This window comes from Chaetodon auriga, chromosome 15, assembly GCF_051107435.1.
Source record: "Chaetodon auriga isolate fChaAug3 chromosome 15, fChaAug3.hap1, whole genome shotgun sequence".
Taxonomy (NCBI): domain Eukaryota; kingdom Metazoa; phylum Chordata; class Actinopteri; order Chaetodontiformes; family Chaetodontidae; genus Chaetodon; species Chaetodon auriga.
This window is the reverse complement of record NC_135088.1, coordinates 17440592-17467618: the sequence shown is the minus strand read 5'-3', so window position 1 is coordinate 17467618 and position 27027 is coordinate 17440592. Positions and strand designations below refer to the sequence as shown.

General features: G+C 41.0%; 1 protein-coding gene across 2 annotated transcripts; it reads right to left on the bottom strand.

Annotated features, from left to right (window-relative positions):
* Nucleotides 1–712: 712 nt before the first annotated feature.
* Nucleotides 713–18486, bottom strand: kcnip1b (Kv channel interacting protein 1 b). 2 transcript variants are annotated; one of them, XM_076750420.1, is made up of 9 exons: nucleotides 18138–18486; nucleotides 17534–17832; nucleotides 4525–4649; nucleotides 3609–3678; nucleotides 3450–3520; nucleotides 3256–3363; nucleotides 3062–3166; nucleotides 2616–2678; nucleotides 713–2174 (listed from the first exon to the last, which is right to left on the bottom strand). In XM_076750420.1, exons 2-9 carry the CDS (start codon nucleotides 17619–17621, stop codon nucleotides 2127–2129), a joined length of 678 nt encoding a protein of 225 aa, XP_076606535.1. In that variant the 5' UTR covers nucleotides 17622–17832; nucleotides 18138–18486; the 3' UTR covers nucleotides 713–2126. The 2 variants fall into 2 exon arrangements, with proteins under 2 accessions (XP_076606535.1, XP_076606536.1); XM_076750421.1 differs by lacking the exons at nucleotides 17534–17832; nucleotides 18138–18486 and adding an exon at nucleotides 8815–9249.
* Between the last annotated feature and the right edge of the window lie 8541 nt (nucleotides 18487–27027).

The window sequence follows — 27027 nt, the reverse complement described above, 5'->3', positions numbered from 1 at the left end:
TATAGGATTGAGAGAAAAAGGCAGGACAGATCCAAGAAAAAGGCACAATTACAAATCCGTTTATGATTTCAGCACCACAGACAGCACCATGGATTTATCAATACACAGGCTACTGATATTTCAGAGCCATGGTCGGTGCCATAGATTCTAATGTGAACTTGAGTCAGATAAAGGATCAATCAGACGGACTTGACCGACAAATTCAACTAAACAACCACTGTGTCCCTGCACTCTCAGAGGGGATGGAAGGTTAACAAGGGGGATGGACTTTATTTTACAGTTTTCTTTAGGATGACGTCTCTTTTTATTTTTTATTTTAAATTCCCACTCTTTTGTACATACTGCAGTTTTTACTTTGCATGCACTTGTTATATTAACTTGCTTTATTGATGCTGCTGTAATTTGGAATTTCCCCTCGCGGGACTAATAAAGGAATATTGAGTAGAATTGAATTGAATTGAATTGAATTGACTCTTCCCTGAAATCACCCATGGATATGGCTCATGTGAATTTGTGGTTTTATACAGAAACACCTGCGTTTGTTTCTCCACTCTTTTACTGAGGCTTATCCTTGATTTACGGTTAAATTATTCATTTTTAAGAGTATCTGTATAAGTATAGAACAAATGCGAATAACAACACACACACACACACACACACACACACACACAAAGAACACAAAGAACAACTGTAAAAGTAAGACACCGCTCAGTTTAGGAATTTACATATTTATTTCTATGGCTTAGAGTTTATTTTCTGTTTGTGAGATTTAACAACTCTGTTCCAAACCAAGATATCAGAGACCAGAGGCTGTGATGTCACCCTGATGTACCACACAGCAAAGAGCTGCTCCACCGACAGCAAAAAGAACAGCCATGAATATTTCAGTGCTTCAGCTACTATATCCTAGTGAGATTTCTGTTATGGCAATGCTTTCCAATACAGCCTGATTCACAGAAAACCATTCTGCAAGAGTCACCCTGTTCTGGACATCAGTGTTTGACATCACACATCTGGTCTGGATGCAGGAGGAGGTCCTCCATGCCATCAAAATATCACATTCCAAAGCTGACATTCAGTCGTATTTCCCTGTAAGATTATCTGAAACTTTCTGTTTCTTGTATAACTGCACACCTCTGAGCGAGGTCAATGAGGTTGAACCGTACAAATACTTTCCTGTCATTGTCTTCACCTCTGAGTCACACCTTGATCACCTGTCACCTGTGCAAATAAAGGTATTGGTTTAATGATCATAAGCCTCTTTTATTCGACAAATTGGTTTTGCGGGCACTTCATCATGAAATCCAAAATCTATGCATGTTTTCTCACAATACTTGCTTTTTACATTTTTTGACAACACACCGATTTGACCACAAGAAGCAAAGCAGCAGGTGAAAATATAGTAGAATGAATCGATTTCTTTTTACTAAAACCTAAGTTCCAACATAGACAGAGAGACAGGCACACGCACCACATAAGACCCACGAAATGTACTGTTTCCAAATTGTTTCACTCTCTACTGGAAGCTTAAGACGGACTTGACAGGGAGCATCAGACATACTCAGCAGGCAAGCGACAGCCAGGTCAACACGAAGGGGTCACTGCAACCAACACATGACATTTGAAATATGCCATATCTGTCAACCACTAGATGCATGAAATAAATATACAGTAGAAGTTCTTATGGCCAAATTCCCATAACAAATGTTTGGAGATAAATCAAAACTTCTGCAAAAGCATGCATTTAGTTTGACAAACAAAAAAAAAAAAAAAAAAAAAAAAGGTTTTGCTGGTTGAACAATAGCTCTTTGCTGGTCTGGAGCAGCCATGTGATGTAGGAGCATCTTCATCTTTAACAGATCAGACGGTGATGTCTGTTATGTCCAAGTCTGTCACATCAGTCGCTTTGTATTGCGTGGAAAAATCTCTGCAGGAAAGCAAAAAGCGTTCCAGTCCAGTCCCTTCGTTCGAGACATTGTGGGGCATTCTGGCTGTATCCAGACCACGGCTGGATAAGATGGGGACAGGAGAAAGGACTGGATATTGCACATATGCATCCACACGCACGCACTCACACCAAGCCCTCTCATTTTTCCATGTCTTTGTCTCCGTCGTCTCCTCTTGTCCTACATCACGTTTTCAAACAGCTGCATGGATCTCATCATGGTTTCATCCTGCAGAAAGAGAAGAGGAGCAATCAGGGAAGAATGATGCAATTAACGAGCAACGTGCTCCGTCCCCGTATAGTGTAGCATTGCAATGTATAATCAACCATAGTGTATAAGCTGCATGAGGACGGCAGCTTCTAGATGCATCTTTCTTCTTTGCACATTAAACAGAACATCAGTTCCAAAGTAATCTAAGCTCAAAGGTCATTACTAGCTTTCAGAACCTTGAACTGAATCGCATGGACTCACATACTCTTACATATTGTTTCTCAAAGGTAAACTTGTTTTGACATACATATAGAAGCAACTGTAGATAAATTCATGTACTGTATGATCTCTTTCTTTATTCTTCACGCTTTGGCACTTCAAAGTTGGCACCATATGTTTTTCTTTTAGATTTTATCATAATTACATATAGACATAGATCCAATGTAGGGCAATACATACCTCCTGGCAGGCTATAACAAACTCCTCTAAAGTCACCACTCCATCTTTGTTTTTATCCATTTTCTGTGAGAACAGAAAACATTGTAATATAATTTGAATCAGTATCAAATAAAAGCAAATGTGTTCATTGTGAACCGGCTCACAGTTTTTACCTCTGCAGTTTCTGTAACAACAGTTTTAGTTTTTGAAAAAGGTTAAAAAATATTGACTGCAAAGTTGCCATATAGACTGCAGGGACTGCGAGTGCTCGAGATAGAAAACTTTATAGACGGCTTTTCCAAACACATCCGAAGTGTCTCAATAAACTGTGGATGTTCATTTGGGAAGCTGCTGATGAGACACATTAAGAACCAGGTTGTTTTCCCTCATGCTATCGAAACACTATGGCTTTAAAATCACCTGCCACCGTTCATGATTCGTATTAATCATATAAATTAGACATGAACCTGAAAAAAGGCATCCACATGCTGCTGTGGGACGTCGCCCTTTAGCGCGGGGTAGGTGTACTTGCCCATCATGTCATAAATGGCTCTCACGATCTCAGTCATTTCCTGAAAGAAGAGAAGATTCACACAGAGGTGAGACATAGACTTCAGATGCCACTCAAAACACTGAAAACAGTGTGAGAGCACAGTCTCACCTCTCTGTTTATGTAGCCATCTCTGTTTATGTCATAAAGGTGAAAGGTCCACTCCAGCTTTTCTCTCAGTGTTCCTCGCAGCAGTATGGACAAACCCATGACAAAGTCCTGGCAGCAACGGGACAGAACACAAACTCAGCTTCAGAAAGCATCAAATCACATGGAAGTAAAGATACGAGTAATGTTTTACATACCTTAAACTTAATGGAGCCATTGTTTGCAGTGTCAAATGCATTGAAAAGGTAATGCGCATACATGCTCGCATCTGCAACACAAACAATCAATATGTAAGGTCTCCTGATCTCAAACAGCTTCACGGAGCAATGAAGGAGGTTTGAAATGTTGAGGTTTACCTCCATGAGGAAAGAACTGTGCGTAAATGTGTTTAAATGTCTCCTCATTTACCATGCCGCTTGGACATTCCTGTGGGGGAAAAAGAGATGAATTAAAAGATGAATTAAGATTATGTTACCCAGCAGCATCAAAACTGTGCCGTCTCAGTCATGTAGCCAGTATTATTGGCATGCATGCAACACTTGTTTCATAAGTCTGGCACATTTTTTTTTACCTGAAGCAGAAAATAAATAGGTCCCAGTAATTGTTCATAGCAAGGCTTTTAGTTAGTTAAAGATCATTTGAGGAAAGCAACATTGCTGCTGATTTTTTGGCCACAGCAGCAGATTACGGGCCCAAGGATGATGATGTTGTATTTTGCTGGTCTGTTGCTCCACCACTTTGGTCCAGACTGAAATATCTCAACCATGAACCCATGCATCAAGTGTTGTACAGATAATCATGGTTCCTACAGGAGGAATCTTAATGACTTTGGTAATCCCTTGACTTTTTATCTTGTGCAGGTCAGAGTTTTAATTTGTCCAATAATTAGTTTATGACCAAAAACGACCAGCAATCACATCATTCTTGTCTGTTTTCTGTGTTCTGTGCAAACTAGCAAATGTTGCTAATGCTAACACAGTAAATGAAGATGGTAACCATTGTAAACATCAGCCAACACCTGCTAAACATCAGCATGGGAGCGCTGTCATTGTGAGCATGTTATCATGCCGACATTAGCATCCAACCCACAGCACTGCTGGCATTAAGCACAGCCTCATACAGCTGCTCAAATACAAGTGATTGGCAAGGCCAGGCAGCCTTTCACAGAAGGGAAGATGTTTTTCTGGAATTAGGGTAATCCAAACCTTTAATGGAATACAAGCTCGATGTACCAAAATAATCTAATAGTAAAATCAGACAATGTGTGATTACATTCTTGAAACCACGATAGAGGATCTGCAGCTCCTGCTTGGTGAAGTTAGTTTGGGCTTCCAGTTGGTCGAGACCTTCTGGCCTGTGGCACACCATCGTCATCTCAAGCTCATCGTCTGCTTTATCTACAGGGAAGAGAAAGAGAGAGAGGTAGAGGGAAATATACTCGTTATACAGAATAATGTGGGCTGGGCTAACGTGTGATCTTTCCAGTCTTTAGACATGTGGAGAATGTAACACACAGGAAAGAGACAACTCGGCAAAGCTCGAGAATGTTAAGTCTCCAAGAAACATGTCAAAAAATGTGATTAGACAGCAGAAAAGAGTGCTCACGAAGCAGCCGGGAGATAAGGCAGAGTGAGGATCACAGACAAAAAGTGATAAAACGATGGATTCGAGAAGAGCTGCGCGCACTTTCCCCTCAGGACTTTATTGATGGCAACATTATCGGGTGCAGTCGAGATGGATGGTGGTTAATGATGTGAAGGGCTCGGGGTCTGCTGCGGGCAACTGTTTGTCACTATGACTATCTCCAGCTACAGGGCAACATTAACATCCAGACATCCGGCAGTAAACACAATCCACAGACCAATCAAACATGAGCAAACATCCAAGAGAAAACAGCCACATAAAGTGCTCTCTGGAAGACCTTCCTGCCGTCACTGGCAGCGGCAGACCCTGAGGACCAATGAGACGCAGAGTAAAGTAGGCTGAGCACACATCTACAGCCTTATATTGATGTGGCGGGATGGCATATTTACTGATGGTGGTCTCTGTAATTTGCACAGTTGTGGTCATATCCCAACTGCTCCCTGTGTTATGTTTTGCTTTTATGGAGACCAAATGATGTTATATGCTATATCTTTGGTTTAATTACTTTAACACATGAAATCCTGCTAAATCCACAATGGAAGCTGTCCAGCAAGCGATGACTTGACGGACGCCCACATGTGTGCACACACTTGAGTCCGAGCAACACTTTGCGCTATAGCTGTGTCAGCATCAATTGGCTCAGCGGGCCTTGAAGAAAAGGAGATTAAAATGAATATAATACTCCTGCTTTTTGGATGACGGTGATGACTTATTCATTTCAGCCCGTTCAGCAGCGCTGTCAAGATTAATCCTCAACACTGACACTGTATCAGGTGTCATGCATCATCTGCCAGAGGCAATCTTAATTTGAAATTCATATCAAATATCCTCCTGGTCATCCACTTTTTTAGTTCCCAGAGGCATCAACCGTGTGTGACGATGATATGAGATTAAGCTCGGAGTTGCTGCATTTGTTTCTGTCTGCAAGAATAATCTTTGAATCGTCCTCATTTGGATCCAGTTTGTTACTTATTGGCTTTGAGTTTCAATCCATGCAAAGAGGCCTCAGCTATCAGTACACCACTTACAGCTGTGCATGTGCGTTTACACGTGTTTACCGAGATCAAACACATTCTCAAGGCTAACAAATATGTCGGCTACATACAGTATTAATGAGTCTACCCTATTAGGTTTATGCTAATTCATAAAAGATGGAAAGAAAAATGGACGGAAAAGTATTAGAATAATCCAGAGAGATACTATGCAGGCTAATTTAAGCACTCTTTTGTGACATTATCTTATTCTGGGACAGATTTGTTCCCTTTTAGATCCTTGAGGTTTTTGTTAATTTCACTGAATGCGGAACTTGTGTGGAACATTTCCAGCATTTACAGTCAGTCATCAGCTGAACATACAGCGTGTGGTTATGTGCTGCTTTCTGTCAATCTTCCTTCCATCTTCCCCTGAGCTCCTGTTGCGATCTCCCTGACTCTCGTTGTCATGGGGATAGACAGCCAGGATGAATGTGAACAGAGGGTACGCAGGATCAAATGATTTAAAAAAAAAAAATGTGTCAAACACAATTTGTGCATTTATTTCCCCTGCGAGTAAAAGCCTTTCATCGCACGACAGCACAACAACAAAGGTGCTGCTTTGCTGTATTCTCCCTGCCACGGTGCATTTGCTTTGCTGCTAATGTGATAGTGTGATCAGAAACAGATGAAATGAAATGAGGGCGAGAAAAGGAAACAGGCAGAGGTGTTGATTAGAGGAGGGGTAAGACACTGTGAAGAGAGAACGAAGGAGTGCGAAGAAAGATGGTGAGAACGGCACACGGCAGAAGAGGATTACACAATATGTTTGGAGGACGTGAAAAAGGAAAAATGAGATGGAGTGACAAACACAGTGCTATTGATCTCCAAAGCACCAAGAAGAAAGGGACATTGATTTTGAATTTGAGCTTTACTGGTAATGACTAGAAGTAGAAATGTGTGTCAGACGGTGACAAGCAGCAGCTCTGTCGTGCTGTAAATGAAAACTCCCTCAGATCAGCAACGTTTACACATGCAAACTGTTTGAGTGACTGGTTGGTGGAGTGCTGCAGGTCCAAGTGTAGCTTTGACTGTCAGTGTACAGTGTGCTTTTCTGGTGTGCATGGTGAAGGCAAAGTGATTTTTTTTGGATAAATGCTTTGATAAATACAGTCAGCAGTTGGTTAGCGTAGCTTAGCATAAAGACTGGAAACAGAGGAAAAGAGCTAGCCTGGATCTGTTCAAAGGTACCAAAAATCAGCACTTTTAAAACTCATTAATTAAATATCATGTCTCAGTTGTTTCATCCAGTAACTTCCTAGAGTCCTTGCTTGCTGTCTTACAATCTCATGTGATGACAAAACTCCAGGAAGCCGCAGCGCCCAACCAAGAGTTAGTATGGCTCATAAGCCCCCTTGTAAAACCACAACATGCACTTTTATACTTTGCATTTTGATACTGATGAGACAAAGAAGATATAACATTTTAATATGTGAGCTTTAGATGTGCTGATAGGCGGCGGATTTGTGCCTGTGGAGACAGCCAGGCTAGCTGTGTCCCCCCGCTTTCAGCCTTTGTGCTAAGTTAAGTGACTCAACCTAAGTGACTTTTGTCTGCGCCCTTGTTTCAAACTTGACTCCTGACCAGCCAGACACCACAGACACATCCACCACACTGGTGACATGTAGAAATGCTGCACTGGTGGCTGTTAACACAAGCAACAAATCCTCAAGACACATAGACAGATGCACAATGCTTTCACTACATGCTCAGAGGTGTACAACATAGTATGGTATTACTTATCTGTCTAACTGTGTCTAATTTCTGTTGTATCCTACTTTGACCTACCTCTCTGCTCTGCTGCTTGTACTGCTGTGATACTTATTTTCCCTCCTGGGGATCAATAAAGTCTTATCTATATTGTCTTATCTCTGCATGGCTGGCAACACAAGACAAACTTCAATGGACCTAAGAAGGCTGAAAGGCTTTTACCAAAACAAGGGAACGATCATCACCCTTGTCTTGTGGAGTGTTTGCGTCCGACACTAAGAGTAATTGATTTGGTTGCTGCTGCGTGTATTTTATCTCTATTTCATGCTGCTACAAATTCATCCTTCATCCCGGCTGAGAAATGTTCACACTCTCCTCTTATGCCCCTACAACCCAGTCTCCATGACAACGAGGATCTCAAGCATAAGGCCAGGGAGAGGTATGATATGTGAGCTGCGTGTTAATTCACACACTCCTGCCTGAACCCTCATTCACTCCCCCTTTCTCTTTCACTCACTTACACATTCAACAGACACCCACGCATGGACAGCACACACACACACACACACACACACACACACACACACGTAATCATAGGGGTCAGGGGCAGTGATTTTGCTCTCTGGTTATTTTCAAGGACATCCGACCTCATGGTATACTGTAACGTCTACATGTGTACATGAGTGATGCCTCACACCTCACACTGATCCCTCACAATTCTGCTGCCACTTCCTTGAGGGAATATTTACACATTTCCATTACAGAAATACTCATTATACGAAAGACTTGTATTAAAACATAGCATCAGTTCTATTGGTTTGTGTACTTTCCGTGTACATGCCTTTCAGTGTCATTTGCTGACATGGAAGTAACGTTTAGTAAATGCATTAGCTGCTGCTCTATTTTTGCTTTTTTTTTCCGATGGACCTCCTTGTTCAATAATTTACAGTCACCCCACAGAAATATGGCAAATATAGGAATGTTTTTGTTTATGTTAAATGTGCACGTGTGCACCACATAGAAAATAGCACAGAAACAAACACAAATCATTTGAGTCAATGATCTGAGAGTTTTCTTTCTATACATTTTTCTTTGCACTCTCTCTCTCTCTGTTTAGTCCAGCTTTCTGTTGCTCTTTTGTCTCCACTCCATCTTTTTCTGACAAACATTGACGTACCTCTGGATGGTCTCCTCTGCTTGGTTTGCATGGTCAAAGTGCCCACCACTGCGCCCATGTTGTCACCGTGGAAACCGGCCTGGCCAAACAACCCAGAGAGTGATAGTCCTCTATTTATTTCCCGATCTTGTCAGCCTGTCGTTCTGTATTTATCTGCCTCCACAGCTCTGGATCTTAAAGGGGCTTTGCCCCTGTTGTTTCCTCTCGCCGGCTTCAGATCTGTCACTGAGGAATGACTCTCTTCTTTGAGCTGATTCTCTTGGATTTCTGAGCTCTTTCTCTCAAACACACACACACACACACGAGCTGCTCCTGCCTTTCTGCGCCACTCCCTCCGTTCTGTGCCTCATTCTACTCATCTGTCAGCCTTTCCCCCTCTTTCCAGCTCCCTGCCTCCTCATGCCCTCGTGTTATTGTGGAGTGCTGCTAACCAGTGTTGGACTCAGTAATCACGCCACTGACAACAGAATGGTAGCAGGTGAAGATCATGCATTTAATGCCAGATCCCCATGACTCAATTCTCTTTTTACTGCCCTGACACACACACACACACACACACATATGCGCACATATAGACACACACAAAAAAAATTCAACCCCATGGTTAATGATGACCTCAGTTCAATACCACTTCAAAATAGTGCTCTGCTCCCTGAAGCATAGTTTGTACCATAATGAGCCTGTAGATATACATTATGTCAGCAGTGAAGCCCACTTGTGTGTGCATTTGTGCGTGAATTCAGCACAATAACATGGCTAAACCTTTCACGCTCTCTCTCTTATTCTAATGTGGAGGGCAACAGAGGATTTTTTTTTGACTATAAGAGCGTTAGAGTGTTTAATAGTGTCAATGAATATTCATGGAGCTGCTTCGATTTAAGAAAATGAGACTGTGTGTGCTGGGGAGAGGGAAGCAGTGGGAGTGAGTAATATTTATTTCTCTACAAGTGGTAGGCATTAAAACTCAAACAGCTTTGTTGGAAGCAGAAGTAAATGTTTATAATATGATAAGTGCTTCCTCTACTTAAATAATATCATTCACTGAGGTTAAAGGAAGCAAATGAGTCTGAGACAGGATGTTGCTATAGTCTGTTTTAGGATTGGATATGTTATCAGACAGTGATTCGCTCAGCTGAAGATCTAACGTCGCTATTATTAAATCAAAGGAGGGCCATTTAAAACTGATTGATTTGGTGCTTTGGTCTATGTGAGGTCCGTCATGTAACATAAAGTGATGGAGTGAGCGCAGGACACGTGTGTGTTTTTAAATATTCCACTGGCTGCAGACCAGAGATGCAAATGCTCTGCTTCTTTCATTGTTCCTCTCTCTCTCTCTCTGTGTGTGTGGTGCCATGTTTTCCTCACATTATGGGGACATAAATCACAGTCATACCGTGGGGACTCGCCTCCGTATGGGGACAAAAAGCAAAGTCCCTGTAATGTAAGTCATTAAATGTTAGGATGAAGACCAGGGTTAAGGTTAGGGTCATGCATGTAGTTGTTATAATTGCGGTTAGGGTAAGTCTCCAGGAAATGAATGCTAGTCTATGTAATGAAACATGACGGCGTGTGTGTTGATGTTTGTGTGGGCTCAGAAAACCTCTCTTGGTTTAAAAAATTCATGGTCTGCCATTTTTTCAATGCCGTTTCAGCTTTCTTGGTTCTTGAAAGTTGCTTTCCGCTTCCTCTGTTACAGCTGTAAAAAGAGCAAAAGCCACGTGAAAGGACTGCGGTGGCCTTAACTGCCAAAAATACAGGCAAAAGCAGACCACAGAGCCTAAACCCCGTAGTGTATGCACAGGCATAAGTATGCAGCTCACTGCTATTCAAATGAGGTTGTGTGTCTGTCTGTGTGTGTGTGTGTGTGTGTGTGTGCATGTAGGTTGCTGTGCCCTGTGATTGCCCAGGTGGAGCTCAGATAAGAACTTAACATGCACTGATTAATTAAACATGTAGTCATGCATAATTCTGATAAATATACACCTCTCTCACGCTAGGCCTGCAGGAAGTGGTTACCTTATTAATAGACCTTCCTGAGAGTCATTTACCAGACGTCCTACCTTTTGCTTACAGTCTTCCTCCCTTCTGCATCTGTATTTCCTCTGTTTAAATACTGTCAGAGTAAAATTAAGACGTTACCTCTTCACCTTTACAGACACTCATTCCTTTCATTCAGTGATTTCCCTGCGTTTTCCTATCAAATATTCATTACTTTTACGGGCTGGAAAATGCAGCGCAGTCACTTCGTTGCAGGAAGCATGAATAGAAATTCGAAATAAGATCACAGATTTGAAACAATCTTTCCCCTCTCGCTTCTCCCTGACGCATCAACGAACACATACAAACACTTGCGGACTGGGAATTAAGTATTCAGATTACTATAAGAAACCCATTGTAATCCCCATGACAGATGTTTGCCATCTGGAACTGCCTTTCTGCACCATATCGCCCTGCACTGTGACGAGCACCAAGGACACTGCAGCCTGACTTCATAATCTCTTCATTATGTTTTAACTTGTTCACGATCTACACAAGTTCAGCTCAATGCCAGACAGGACTCACAGCTGTCTTAGAGGCGCTGTTGAAAAGGTGAAAGATCAATAAAAGAGAAAATGAGCGTGGATACATTTGTTAATTCATCCTTTGTGTCAGTATGCAAAGCCTTATCTGTAAAAATCAATAGGTGCATGACGGCATGGCTTTCCTTCTCCCTGACCTGTTTACTTTTATTTCTGAATACTCCACTCTTTCAGTCTAGCACTGCATTCATCTTTCATGTGATTTTAAAAAATACATAACTATCATTCATGAAAAACCATTTAACTCATGCGTTATTTCAGGTCAGTTGATGCCTGAGTCTGAGGCTGTGTCCTCACTTTTCCTTTATTTGACTGAATCCATGTGTAAATGTGATCAAATACAACAGCACATTTTTTTTTTCTTTTTTTCAAGGCCGGGCAAATGAAATTTGGAAGAAGTAAGAAACCCTTGATGCGGGGGAAACTGCAGTCTCTGTTTTGGCATGAGATGGCAGTTTCAAAAGTGATAAGTGGTTCTCTAGACTTGTTATGCAAGAGGTCGCATCATTGAATTATTTCGTCTCTGCTGCTCTCCTCTTTACCTTAGTATTCCTCTGTCTCCTGAGCACTCCACATTAGACCTGGTCGTGCTTTAAGACATGACAAACATGGAAATGGGCTACACGATGAATCCATTTATCTGGATGGCTGTTTAACGTACGAACTAATACAGGCACCACGACAGTTTATGTTCATGTTCACAGTATTCAAATGCATGTAGTGAAAATGTGGTTATTGTAATTACTTTGGTTACTTTATCTGCTTTTCTCTGGTTCATATTAAACTAAATTTAATAGCTTCGGCTCTGTTTGACCGGTCAGACAAAACAAGCAATTTAAACACAGCTTTTGGCCTTCAGTAGCCTTATTAGGATTATGTAGGAAAATGACAAAATAATCAGCTGCAGCCAGCCTCCCTAATTAGTAATTTGATAATAAGGAAATGTATATTGCAACAAATATTTACAGAAACCTTCTACTAACATAATAAGAGGTTCAAATATGAAAAATGACTTTTGAGAAGAGGAATTATAAAATAACAATAACATTATTTTCCTGTGTCTTTTAAATTAGTATTAAAGTGCTGAATCGAGGAGAAGCTCAGCAAAATGAAATATTAATTGGCTCATATTTAAGTGCTCATAGTGCTCTTACTGTACAGAGCAGAGCCCTCAAAACGAGACAGATCTTCTTTTGAAATATATGACACTGGCTCTGTTCAATGTGATGGATTATACTGACTTGAGCAAACACACTCAAGTAACCGCACGCACACACACACACACCCCCCAGGAGAGAAGAGGTCTGAGGAGATGAGTGTGATGGATATATGTCAGTACACACACACAAATACACAAATGTAAATAGCTCTCATCTGCATAATGATAATGGTGACTATCTTCATTGGTCTTCAGTCACTTCTTTTTAACTCTATCAGTGTTATTGAACTATTAGCTCACAAGTCATTCTTTTTGATATGTTGTGGTGCTACTCTTTAAGCAACAGATGGCAGCAGTGTACAATGTTTTCCTGACACAATCAGCAGCTTGGGTGTAGTTGGAAGCTCATTTTGCTCACGACTCAATACAACATGTACAAAAATTAAAAGAATAGAACATATGAGCATGGACCCTGAATGCATAGCACGCCACTGCAATACCGCACATCACCCAGCCGTCACCAGACCGTTCACTGCACCAAATGCTTGTCTATCACAAGGGGATCCTGTATGTAAATATCATAGTAAGACAATGAGGCCGGAGAGAAATAAAGCAGAGAATGAAACATGCAGAGGAAGCAAGAGATAAAAATAAATCGAGACGACGACGGTTACATAAAAGTGTGTAGTGAGGTGATGTAAAAAATTAAAAGCACAGACGCTCTGTCAGATTCAATCCACTGCTTTTACAGCCACAGAAGAAGAGAGAGCGAGAGAGAGAGAGAGAGAGAGAGAGAGAGAGATATGGGGGGGGGGGGAAGAGATTTTGATGAAAACAGCTAGGTTACAGTAGAGGTATGGTTGAAGTACATGAGCTATCAATATGAATCGGCCTCTGCAGCGTGGGAAGATGACTCTGCTACAAGGTTATGCACATGTGACTGAAAAAAGCAAGGGACGGTTACAGCATGGGGCTCTATGATAGATAGATAGGAACCACTTATCTTCAACTACTCTCCTGCTGTTTCCAACCTGAGCCTATATGAAAATGGTGTAAAGACAAGAGCATGTAGATTTCAATGCAAGCAAACACATCAGAAGACTTGCACTTTGGGCTCATGGTCAACACGATTTTTTAAAGTAAGACTGCTGACTGTTGAACATCAGACACTGTGGGATAACGCTAAATGCTAAACTACATTTTAGCTTTTAAGAGTTCTGGTTGACTGCCCAATGTCCTGTTGGCAATGATGGGTATTGCACCAAAATAGTAAGTCCACAAAGACTGAATGAAAGCCATCTTTGGCGTGTCACAGTAATAACAGCACAAGTGGAGACACTACTGCTTTACTCTCAGGCTAACCTCCTGAATGGAAAAATACTCTGTTTGTCGCAGCGACACTATCATATGTCTCTCAAGTTTACATTTTTTCTTACATCTTACAGATTACAACTAATGTATTTTTAAAAGCAGACCTATGTGAACTAAAAGTATGAAGTGCAGTATAAAAGCATAAATACTTGCAATACAGTGGCCACTCGGGACCTAAGAATAACAGTGCGAGCCAGTCAGCTTAAGGCCCAAGGCATATCACCGGCCCTGTTTCCACAACTCTCACTCTCCTTCTTGCAGTGTTTAAAGGTCTGAAAATGAATATACATGCTGCTGCATTTGTAAGTAGAGCATTTTAAAGGTTAACAGGCTTTTTATGCATCATGTCACTATATATATGTAAGTGTGTGCAGGCAAATATGCATAGCAAAGAAAACTACTGAAGTTACATGTGTGTTGGAGATGAGGGACCATTTTTCAGTCCACCTGATATGCTCGCGTGTGTGATGCAGAATATGCATGTGTGTGCATATTTTCATGTCTTCTTCCATGCATATGATAGCGTGCAGGTCCTCGACACAATCTGAGCTGAGATGATGCCGTGAGACATGAGTCGGAGCAAACAGCAGAGAAAAGGGATTCAATCTGCAAGCACAAACGTTTCAGTCTACAAAAGGTTTCAATCGTCAAGAGGTTTAACATCTTCAAGGCTTCAATCTACAAGCACAATAGAAAAATAAAGACTCTTGGAAAGAGTTTTTACTCTTCTGCGTTTTGTCATTTTCTGATGTTTGAATATGTCTGATGTTGCCCTGCCCAAAGATTATGTGTGGTTCTCCATGTTGAATACCACTGTCACATGCCAGTGACAGTTTTAACCTTGCATGAGTTTTAATTTAATTAATGTCACAATCTCCCAATGATCTTTGAAGATATGGACTAACAGTGGACAACCATCAAATTTAAGTCTGTAATTTGATGCTGTAAAAGGTCTGGAATTACGTTTGTGTGACAAGTCAAAGATGTGTTAATTCTGCTTCCTTTTGAGGCCTTACATCTAAGTGTTTTTGTACTAAATTGTATTGTATTAGACAACTGTTACTGGTGGTGTGTCCACCTCTTTGAAATTTGTACATAAAAGCTGATTTTTCATGAGTAACACACATGTATTATAGCACGTGTTGTGCTGAACTGGAAAACTATCCATTTTCTCGTACATTATTAACAGGAAAAGTCCATAAATTTGAAGACTGCCACTGTGGTTTGAAATGATCGAATCAATGGGCCCCATTGTTGATAATTTACAACTTCATATTTTGACCAGAGGCACTTAATTAACTCAGTGACATTCAATTATGGAACTGAATGAAGACACGGCCTCTGTGCTGCCCAATGCACAAGCATCTTAACCTTAAGAAACAAAAGGGCAGAGCCATGTGCTGCAAACATGTGCAGAAGCACAACGTCAAGGGACTAGATGTTCAATAGAATTCCCATTCCATTTCATCAACTACCTCTGAGGACACGGAGGACAAGGTAACTGGCATCTACCAATAATGATAGTATGGAGTCCAGGAAATGGAGGAAAAAAAACATCTTAATGAAAATCATACAGGAGCTGTCAAGGATGACTGCCGCCTCAGGACACAGGACACATCTGAATGTCAGGTTTTTTTCCCCACATTATCACTTTACTTTGGTAATTAGTCCAAATAAGATTGTCCTCTTGCTGTAAAAGTAGGTTTGGAATTGTTCGCAGATTTCTTTGTTATATAAAAGGATGCATAGTCCACAGTCTCTCAGGTTTTAGACACTAAAGATATGTGGCTGCAGTGCATGACCTAGATTGTCAACCCATGCAGCCATAAGTAGGCTGTATTATTTCTAGAACAGCACGGTGGATGACAAAGCCACCAGTTTAGAACACTTTATTTCACTCTCGTTATAGTACACTGCAGTTTTTCAAATAAAGCAACGCATACAAATATGCTTACTTTAGGTATTTTTGAGGTTGATTTTAGCAGCGTCCACTGGACAGCTCTTCTGGACAACAAACATCTCAGGTAACAAGACATATACTAAGTAGTATGTCAGAGTTTGGTCAGCTGATCCTGGCAGTGGAAACGCTTGCAAACGATTTATGACTGGATAGAAAGAATATCTAAATATTGCTGGTTAGAAAATATGCAGCTGGTGATTAAATGTGTATTGTGGGAGACAAATGATTGGAAAAATGTATAAAGCAGAGATTCATGGCCTGCAGCGAGAGCTTAAATGAATCATCGCCTGCACCTGCACAAATATATTAGATGCCACATTTGTGTGCTGGATTTTATTTTAAAAGCGCATCACAGCAGAGGTTTTTGTTGGATGTGAGAGTGTGTTTTGTCAGTCGTGACTGACTTGCAGCTGCAGTCTGACTTTGTGACTCAGCATTTGCTTTTTGCTGTTAAGGTGAAAAGTAACTTTCAAACAAAGGATGATGGACGCTGTGAGGAGAAAGAGAGCCAGGGCTTTTAACACAGAGCTGATAAACATGACAAGAGGTTGAGAGTGCATTGCAACTGTCGCCCAAGGAGGGTGTAGCGATGATGCATACGTGACCTCATCATTCGGCTCTTACGCAGATCACACAGGAAGTCCATGAGAGGCCTAATTCACTGCAAGTAAAAAGGACCCCGTAGGCAAATCCAACAACACCCTTGATGCCAGTTCACTGCAAACAAAAGTGCATCATTAACAAAATAAACCTTACCACAATCTCTGACTTACCTGCCTCCTGACTTACCTGTCCACCACATCCTTGGTGTTACCCACTCTTTGTGTGATGGATATGTGTGTTTGTTTGCACATAGTCTAGTGTAGTGTTTTGCAGAAGTGATGTAAAATCATGTGCAATGATGGTCTCTGAGCCGAAATCAGAGGTTTCCTACCTATTATTAAAAGATTTTAAAAGCCCCAAAGAGGTGAAAATATCCAGTAATGTACAAGAAAAAAAGGAAATATTTGAGAAAAGCCAAAAGTTTTTTCAATAATTTTGTGTAACAGAAATATCTTGTCGACCAACTCCCAGGCTGGGTGCCACTGGCCTATATGCCAGAAATCCTCTACCCTTGGCTCATCTGACCTGATGGCTCAATATAGCTTTCACTAACACAGCACCAGTCACAGTATATGACACAATTCCAGTGTCCACAACTCAACTAATGATAATCACTTATGGAGCTCCTACTGCTGGCACTAAGATCAAGAAATGGATTGCATTTACACATAAAACTATATTACATCTGAGCACTGTTGCAGTTACACGTGCAAAGCGAGGGCTCAGTGTTTTGCTCAAGGACACTGCGGCACGCGGCGCTTGATGAATAGAATACACTTTAGCTGTTGTGGGAATTGAATCTTTATCTTCACCACAGGGCATTGTGCTGTCTATCACAATGCAAGCGGAATCTATATGGAGAAGAAAGCCACATGCAACTCCACTGATAAAAGCTGTGCGCTTTGGGACATCAGACTCCCCTGCATCACACTGTCACAGATAGACACTTTCCGATTAAATGTCATATCATCAAGTATACATGAAGAAAGTAATTCACAGTGTAGATGCACAGTTAAGTGAAAGACATACGTACAAAAGGCACAATACCTTTCGTGAGGGTTCCTGACACCAATCTCTGCAGGGACTGGATTAATTTGAGCACCCCCTGCCTGCAGCGGCTGGTACAGCCAGCCATCCTGAGGTAGAGGCAGGGGCCGACGGGGCTGAGGCTTCACCAGAGAGAGACAGTTTTTTCCTCCAATATATCTCCACAAAAGCTTTGAGTTTGCAAGTGTCTCCACAATGTCCTTTCAGGAGCTGTTGTTTTAGTGTGGGGTCCTTATTGCAGAGAGGAATCTGTCTCAGTAGTTTTTATGATGTGACATCTTAAAGTCCTTTAAGAGGATCTTTGTGGAGGAAAGAAGAAGAACTGAGATGAAAAATAATTCACCTGCAAAGTTAAGTTTGTAGTGTGGCTAAAAAAACAAAACAAAACAATATAGATTTCCTTCCACACAGTTACGCCCAGGTACTTGTTAACTCAGTCAATATTCACTCAGGTGCACTTCACTCACTCAGTCAGAAACTGATGCTCACACACTCGAAGGAACAAACACACACTGTGGTGAAGTTTAGAGGCAGGTGTTGAAATAGTGCTAGAAATGCCAAGAGAGCCGGGGCACAAATGTTGATTGGAAATAAAAATCCAGACCTGTATGTCAAACTTTTAAAAAAGCAAAGTTGTGTCCCACAGACCAACGTGAGGCAGAAGGTGAATTATTGAACGGACTCCCAAAGTAGAACGTGAGGAGCGGTGCGCCATGGAAGTTCTGTTCGTCCGAGGAAAAGCGGAGACCCCCGTCCAGTTCTTCTCTCCTCCTCTTTACAGTTGTCTGAGCTTTCTTCTCCTCTCCTCCTCTTTGTCTTTGCGTTCTCTCTTGTGGTCTTGTGAGGTAGCACTTTCTCCCCCAGTCTATGTATTTGTGTGTGAGGGTTTCCTCTGAGCTGCAGTTGGAGCCCTGCGGCTGTGGTCTGTGGAGGAGCTCTGCTCTGGTGCTCTCAGCAGATCAGTACTGCAGAGAGTGCCAGCAGCCACCACTGTACCCGCCCCCTCCTCTATGCTCCCTCCTCCTGTCTTGCATTTGTGCTTCCTCACTCTCAGTCTGACTAATGCTCATTCTTTTTTAGAGCCCCACTCAGTTGCATGATTCACGATCCAGTTAAAAGCGAGGTGTAACAAAAAGGGCAGTTAATGTTTGTGGTTCGATGGTCCAAGATAAGATTTAAGGGGATCTATTGGCAGACATGGAATACAATATTCATAATTAGATTTTCTTTAGTGTTTAATCACCTGAACATAAGAATCATCGTGTTTTACTTGAGAATAAACTCTTTATATGTCCATGCAGTCCACCATGTTGCACAGCCATGTTCCTCCAGTGGACAAACTAAAACACTGGCTCATTGTCCTTTTGCATTTTTTACAAAATTCACAGCCACTGTAGGTTCTTCTACATACTTGGAAAGGGATGTGGGAGATGAGGGGTATTCAGTTGGTTTCTGTTAGGATCTGCCAACCTGTCTGGTCCTGGTGTTCTCTTTTCCCTTTCCCTTAGTGTTATGTGTCTGTCTGTCTGTTTTAGTTGGGTGTGTCCCTGCACTCAGCTGGCTCCCCCCCACCAGCAGTGCACCTGGGGTGCGTCAGCCTGATTGGGGCTGAGTATTTAAGGGAGCCTCTCAGCTCTGCCTTTTGTTGAATTGTCCTGATCTCTTCCATGAGTTTCCAGTGTGTTTCTTTTGTATCTCCCAGTCTTTTTGCCACTCATGTGCGCTCTTTTGTTTCAGTGCCTACCGGCCACGTCCAGCATTTGTCCTGCCTCAACCCACCTTGTGGTTGTCTTTTGTTAGTTTTCTCCACTCTTTGTGAGTGCTTTTTTTGTTGTTCTTTCCACTCTTTACAAATATGCCTTTTGTTCAACACTATTGTTAATAAATTATTTTCTTTCCAACTCTTAGCCCAATCAGTTTCAATGTGCAGCCTCGCCAGATCACAGATCCCTGTGGTTAATACATTTAGTCAAATTTTTACTAACTATTGCAACATATTCTCTTTATTGTGATGATAAATTGTATATAATTGATATTCATTCATAGCACTTTGCTGTGAAATCGCACGTTCTCTCACACATCTCACAGTCTACTTAAACACACTGTAAGAACTGTAATATGTCTTTTTGCAAGAGGTCAAGGGGTCATATCACAGCGACACGTCCTCTGTATGAAAACAGTATGTTTTTATGTCTTTATGAATTAGAGATTCAAGGCTTTGCTGTACTTTTGGTGAGCTATTTTCTCTATCCATATCATTAGCATAAGGCCATGCTGAAACAAAGGGTGTCAGAGGAGAAGCCAAGTGAGCTATATGTATATCTATATTTTGCAAGCTAAGTTTCACATTTTCTAAATTTTTTTCATTGTTGCAAAAGGAGGAATATTGAGCCATTGTATATTAACAAAAGATCTGAAAAGGCTTGGGGGTATGGATGAGGAAGGTTGTGGCAATCATTACTGTGAACAGTCTGTGCATACTACATGAGGGCGAAGGTGCAGTTCAGCTGATGTGGGTATGAAAGGGTTTTTTTCATGGAAAAAATCTCCCATATAAATATAGCATTTCAGAGATTAATTTTTATGGGTTTAATCAATACCAGAGGAGGACCTTTAATGATAGTTTATTTGAAGAAATATTGCTGTTTTCATATTTGCTGCATGCCAACAGCCACATCACAAACGATTAAACTTCCTCCTCTCGTTCCCTGTGTTGCCTCTGTGTCCCCGAACCCTGTCTCATGTCAGTCTCTCCCTGTGTTTGTCCTCCCTGTGGACTAAGGTGTTTCTCTGCAATCTTGGCCTACCTACACCTGTTCCCAGCACCAATCAATCAGCCACGACAGCTGCAGCCAGTCAACACTCATCAACCACAGGATAAAAACCTGGATCTCCTCATCAGTCTTCACCAGATTGTGGTTCTCTCATTATCCAGGTAACAAATCCTGGTTACTTGGCTCTCAAGTTTGTTTTGGCTTTATAACTAAAACTCTTTTCTTTGTGCCTCAGGATCATCTCCTGATGTCTCGAATCTGTTACCTCTGCCCAGTTCCAGTTCACCACTTGAAGAAAACGCTGACTCACTTCACCTATGTGCTCACTTTTTTGTAAAAAAAGCAAAAAAAAACAAAAACAATATTTGTAGAAGAAAAAATTTAAGATTAAAAAAACTGTGGAGCAGAGGCTACCCTGGAAAAATGGCTGAATACAGCAATAAAATCAATTACCACCATCATCATCTGTACAGAAGAAAACACATCTATAATCCTGAATGCACATTTTTGTCACTATGGTGATCAGGCACCCGCCAGAGCTGAGAAGCTATCACTGCTGAAATAGCACCAAAAGGTCTGTGCCAAATTCATATATGCAAGCAATCACCCATAAACACACAGTCTATCACGAAATGACTCTAAGACAGGTTATGTAAGTCTGCAGTTTGCTTGTGGAGACAGAGCTTTTTGTTTCTCACTCCAGTGAACTGGGGAAATGCTCGAGGAGAGTATGACGCAGTGCTTCCTCCGTCTATTTTTCTCCCCTTCATCCTCTGCCTTGTCTATATTTAATGCTTATAGATTCTATTTATCGCCTCACAGGCACAGTCACCGTTGGATTTTAGGAGGTCTCTGTCCTACAGTATCTGTGTCCTAAATGTCAAACATAAAAAAAAAAAAGCAAAAGGACGACCATAGCTTTTCGTGACTTGAGGTGCTGTTCACACATCCTGTTTAGATCCCAGGAGAGGAGCACTTTACTAACAGAGTGGCAGAGTAAAAATAGCAGCACAGTGCTGGCCACACTGTCAAAAAGAGTATATGTATGTGCAGGATATTAGCAAATACAGATACATTCTAAATGGTAATAACAAAAAGAATAAGGATACTTTTCTGTCTTTTACAATATCAACCTATTGACTTTGCTATTATTTGTCATAGGTCTACTTTGTCACAATGAGCCTTTTCTCTCTTGTAAGGAGCTTTTATTGTGAAGGGATTAAAGAAGGTAATGCTGCATATTTCTGCCAACCCAAAAAAGACACATTATATATTATTCATCAGTTTAGTGGCAGACTGCACATAGCAAATTACAACAGATTTGTATGGTTTAACAGTATTAATGAACCAGGTCTTTCCTGCCTTTGTACGGCATTTGATCTATCCATGAAAAAATTTATGTTGGTATTTTGTCACGGAAAAAATACTCAGATGGTTTTTCTTAAGTACTAGTACCAATACCACAATCTTAGAATACTCCAATACAAGTAAAAGCTCTACATTAAAAGTTCTGCATATGTAGAAGAACATAAGTTTTATCAGCCAAGTGTCATTTTAGTATCAGAACAAGTCACTGAGCAGTAAAATGTCAACTGTAACTCATTATTTGTGACATTATTTGATTGTCAGTAATATAATCATTTATAATTTATATAATGTCTGAAAAGTGAGAAGGAGCCCCGACCAAGTCAGCAAGTACAAGTTTAATCTTTAGCAACGCATTGTCTTTTATAAACTGATGATGTGTTTTTTTTTCTGTTAAATCTTGAAACACAGCCGTCAAAAAATATATTGGAGTAAAAAAGTACAATATATCACTCTGGCATGTAGTAGTGGAGTATTTGTATAAGGTAACATAAACTATGAAAACTTTTTAAAGTACTCATCTCATAAGTGTACTAAAGTACAGTACCTGAGTACATGCACTAAGTTGCTTTCCATCACAGTTGCAAAACACCTTGAGAGTCCAGAGAGTAAGTGGCTGACATTTTCATTAACGCATGCATCCACCCACTCAATGTAATCATGTCTGACCCCTGGAGACCATTAGCAGGCATGGCAATGTCATCACACATAATTCACTGGTCTAATTTCTGCATCACATCTGGGCTCTTCTCTCCCTGGCACTGTCAAGTTATTTATGTAGCCCCTCATTATGAGCATGACCCAAAGCTTTTACATACCACGTTATGTAGCATACTGAATCGCAATAAACTCACCAAAACTAACAACTGGGCGAACCTCAAACTGATATCTGCTGTGACTGCATTTTGGTGCTCCCACTTTTTCATATTTTTAAATGTTTAACTTAGCTTTTTTTTTAAGTTGGAAGCAATACCCTATCATATTTGTGATCAGCATCAATAAAAAAGCTAAAAGAAGCTAAAAGAAGGTGAAAAGAAAGGATATATTTATTATTTTGCCGCTTCTCTGGGGAAAATATTGTTGCCATAGTGAAGCAAAGATGTTTAAAAGTTCATAAAAAATATACTTTGCTTTAAAAGCTAAACCCACTGATTCATTGATTTTCATTATCCTGGTGAGTGATGGCTCAGACCTCCATCTCCTCAAGGTTGGCTGTTCAGTGTCGTCAATATAAAAACTGCTGCAGGGTGCAGGCAGCTGCCACTGAACCCTGCAGCAGCACTGCATTGCCTCCCACACTCAGATGTTAAGTCTCCCAAGCCCCCGCACCGAGCATGCTCAGACAAGCCTGCTTGTGGATCTCTAGACAGGAGTTTAGCAGTAAAGTGAACATGGAAGGATGAGAAGCGACAAGAACAGTGGGAGGCCATGGAGCTGAGATATCTGGCAGTGTGAGGCAAAGCCAACAGCTGCTTTATTACCAGACCCACACACAGTCTCACGCCCACACACAAAAACACATACAGACCCACAGAAACATACAGTAAGCAAGCAAACACATATTCGCTGTAACACAAAAGCTTTTCATAATCAAAACCACAAGTTAGAGTCGCAGTAAGCAGTCTAAGTTTAATGTGGAAACAGCCAAAAGCTGCTGGATGAAGCAGACCAGGTTTAAGCATATCAGTACATGAAATAAATAACATTTGAGCACAGTGCACAGTAGTGTATGTAACAGGTTTTATCCGCTGGAAAAGGAGCGAAAGCAAGTTATTGTTCTGTGGTTGAAAGCTGCAGAATAAACTTATGTGAAGTAGAAGTCAAGTTTATCTGCAGCATTCAGCTGTTTGTGCCGTCGCGGCTCTGTGAGGCTGTACTTGGGCACAGTGGCGCTTAGAGTTAAATGTTAATGTCAGTATGCTAACATGTTCATTGACAGTGCTGCTGATGTTTAGCAGCCGTAATGATTACCATGTTCACCACCTTAGTTTAGAAGATTAGCATGCGAACATTTTCTAATAAGCAGGCAACTTCCAGGATTGAAAAATGAAACCAATGCGAAGGTGCCATAAGCTGCAGTTCCTTGAACGGCCACTTGAAGCTGGCTCTAAAAGTGAGTCAGTCTCCGCATATTAACATAACCAACTTCACAGCAGAAAGGAACATTTTTACTGCAGAGTGCAAAAATGGTTTTGCTTTTTATAGCTAATGGCTATGGATGATGTCCTGGAGACTGTGTCCATTGTTTTATACAGATTATGCACTGATCACAATATCATTAGTTCTGCGCATATTTGGTCAAAAACCACAGAACGCCTATACAGAAATAAATATGTTGCCTGATAGTGGCACTACATGAAAAGTCAGGGCATCACCATAGTTGTTACACTTTATCCTGTGGGGACCATATATTAAAAGACTGATAGACCAGAGCCATGCTGTAAGTTGCAGCACAAAGCAACAAGCATCGAAAGAATGCGTTCGATAAGGAGGAAATGCTCAGAACAAAAGAATGTATGCTTTGTAAAACTCAGCACTCCACATCAAGGCTCTGCCTCCGTAGCAGCTCGCACACTGTGTTACTGCGGAGGTGAAGATATAAACATAATTTATCACAGCCTTTTGGGCACAGACACTAGAAACCTGCAGATTAGAAATGACACACTAAATGTAGCCGCTATTAAAAGTACAAATTAGACTTAGCAGTTCTTTTATTTGCCTGTGTTTAGTCTGACCAATTGGCAAACCTCCACAAAATCCACTGCACTCAGTGCAGCCTACGGAATAAATTTGTTTAATTATCCATGGCAACTGCTGTCCTGTTCGGGTCCACTGGGGACAATTAGGACGTGCGACTTAACAAACACCAGCCAGCACTCCAGTCAGACACAGTGGCAGTATTTACAACCACACTGAGAAACCAAAAACGGGAATCTTTTTTTACACTTTGCACCTCACCACCCACCTCACCTCCTACTCAGTTGCATAATGTATGAGGCTATTCAAACACATTGCATGCCTAAGTAAATAGATAGATTAAATAAATAAATAAACAATTACAATCAAGTGATCAAATATGATGCAAAAATGTGCTGTTTAAACTGACCTACATCAACTCATCATTTCTGAATTTGTGTACAAAAGCGTCCAAAAGTCCTAAATACTGAATTCCTCTCCTTATGCAATGAAGTCATCTCCTTATGTTCCTCAATCCGTGATTTCCTTGACATAGTTTCCTGCTCCGTTTGATCTTTGTCCTGACGAGAGTCCTCATGGACCGAAACATCTCCATCTTCACTATGCAGCTTAATTAAATTTCAGAGAAAACCATCACATTTTTTAGTCATTTTTGTACTCTCGAAACTCAAAGCTGACTCTTTCCAACACTCACATTTATGGGGGGGGGGGGTTGTATTCAGTGACTTGCATTTCTAATGAATCAAGCAGGCTTCTGAAACTCAGAAGTACATACTGCCACACAACAGCTGTCTAAAACATGATGTAGTCAGCGTATCTTTCAGGGACCCTCCAGAAATATCACCCAAAACTATGTTTCGTTTTTCCTATGCAGATAGGTATAATCATGTCTGCATACTCCATCTTCAAGAGTCCGTGCATAGCACACAGAGAAAGAACAGGGCCTTGAGAGGTCCACACATTATATAATGGGGGTCAAGTCTATGGAGTGAAAACTAGTTTCTAATGCCATCTAGTGGAGAAACATGGAGAGAACAGAGCAATTACTGTGCTTTTCTCATTAAAGGCTGCAGCAACATGGAGACACCACAGACAACACATCTTTGTGAATTCACTCACTGAACGGTGTGCATGAGTATTCTCTCCGTAAGTGCTGCTCCTTGTAATGTCAGCACCTTCAGCATGGCCACATTAACCCACCAGGAGGACCTGCAGCATACTTTAGCTATAGCCCTTACACTGTTTGTGCTAATTTGTATATATGTGTATATCTAGGAGTATGCGTCATGTAAGTTTTGACACAGCGCTCCTCTACAAGCAAGGTCGACAAGAAAGGACCGCAAACCAATGAACTGCAGCCAGCGTTTTGGGGTCTGCCAGTCTGGGTCCTTGGGGAAGATGCCATCTCTGCCTCTGATCCAGCCCAGAGTAGTGCCACTTCTCCACTTTTTCACCTCAGAGAAAGCAATTGACAAAATTGCTACAATTGGCTTCTTCAGATGTCGACTCTCTCTCTCTCTTTCTCTCTCTCTCTCTCTCTCACACACACACACACACACACACACACACACACACACAATGGCACTCCTTTGCCTCACCGCTGAGCACGTTGCTGCTACAGTTAAATTGTTGGCAGCGGTGGGCTTTTTGTCAGTGATTCCTTTGCCCTGTGTTCAATGCGCTGCTCTTACTCATCCTCTGGGGGCAGAAAAATGTCGTCATCCCTCTCTGCTCTAGCCACTATTTGGTGAGACTGTTTTCCCCACAGTCAGTGTAAAGAATGACATTCCTGCAATTCCCAGGTCCTAAGTTAGTCTATACCATCATCATTGTCAGAGTCAAAAGTATGATTGAATCCTAAAAATAATGTAAACTCGAGTTAATTGCTGGAACAAATGTTTAACTAATGCATGAATGCATTTCTGTATATCAGGAAATAGTTTGCATTTTGTGAAATATGCTTGTTCATTTATTTTTATGGTAAATATGGACTAGTTTTCATGTACAATATAAACTGGCTCAACTGAGCACAAAGACTGGAAACAGGGTGAAAACAGCCTGGCTCTGGCCAAAGGTAACAAAATCCATGTACCAGCATCTCCAAAGCTCACTGACTAACATCTGATCATTAATTGTGCATTGGTCATCTATGATCATTAGTTATAATACAACAAAGACATATTTCAGGACTAAAACGTCTAACAACTAACGCAAACATCTGAAAATAAAGCCTTGAAATTATGAATGAGGTAATCTCTGCTGTGATAAAATAAACAACTGGGCTGTAAACCATGTGTCTGGTGCCCTGCTTTGGCTTATCTACCTAATGTCTGATCACCATATCATAAACTGTAGATTATATTACATAATGTTAGCCTTTTTTTAAGTCTGTTTGTAACCTCAATCACATATGCATAAGAGGGCTTCACAACATTAACAAAACGTGCATGCAAATAAATTACTGAAATAACATACAAATCAAACAAAATATACTTGGAAGCATTAGCTTAATAAATTAACCAATGACCCCTCCTTGTTTTACAGTCCAGAACATTACTGCACACAGCCAAGCACAGCCGGCACATAACCACCCATAAAACCACAATGTATTGTTTTTAGAACTAGGTTTTTGTATGGATCAAACAAACAAGATAAAAG

Bases quoted from the DNA above. Each gene is read 5' to 3' on its own strand.
- kcnip1b (XM_076750420.1), bottom strand. From the start codon at position 17,621: ATGGCTGGCTGTACCAGCCGCTGCAGGCAGGGGGTGCTCAAATTAATC. The intron at 3,679-4,524 runs GTAATCACACAT...TTTCCCCCACAG, and splicing joins TCTATCGTGGTTTCAAGAAT to GAATGTCCAAGCGGCATGGT. The intron at 3,521-3,608 runs GTAAACCTCAAC...TTTGTGTTGCAG, and splicing joins ACAGTTCTTTCCTCATGGAG to ATGCGAGCATGTATGCGCAT.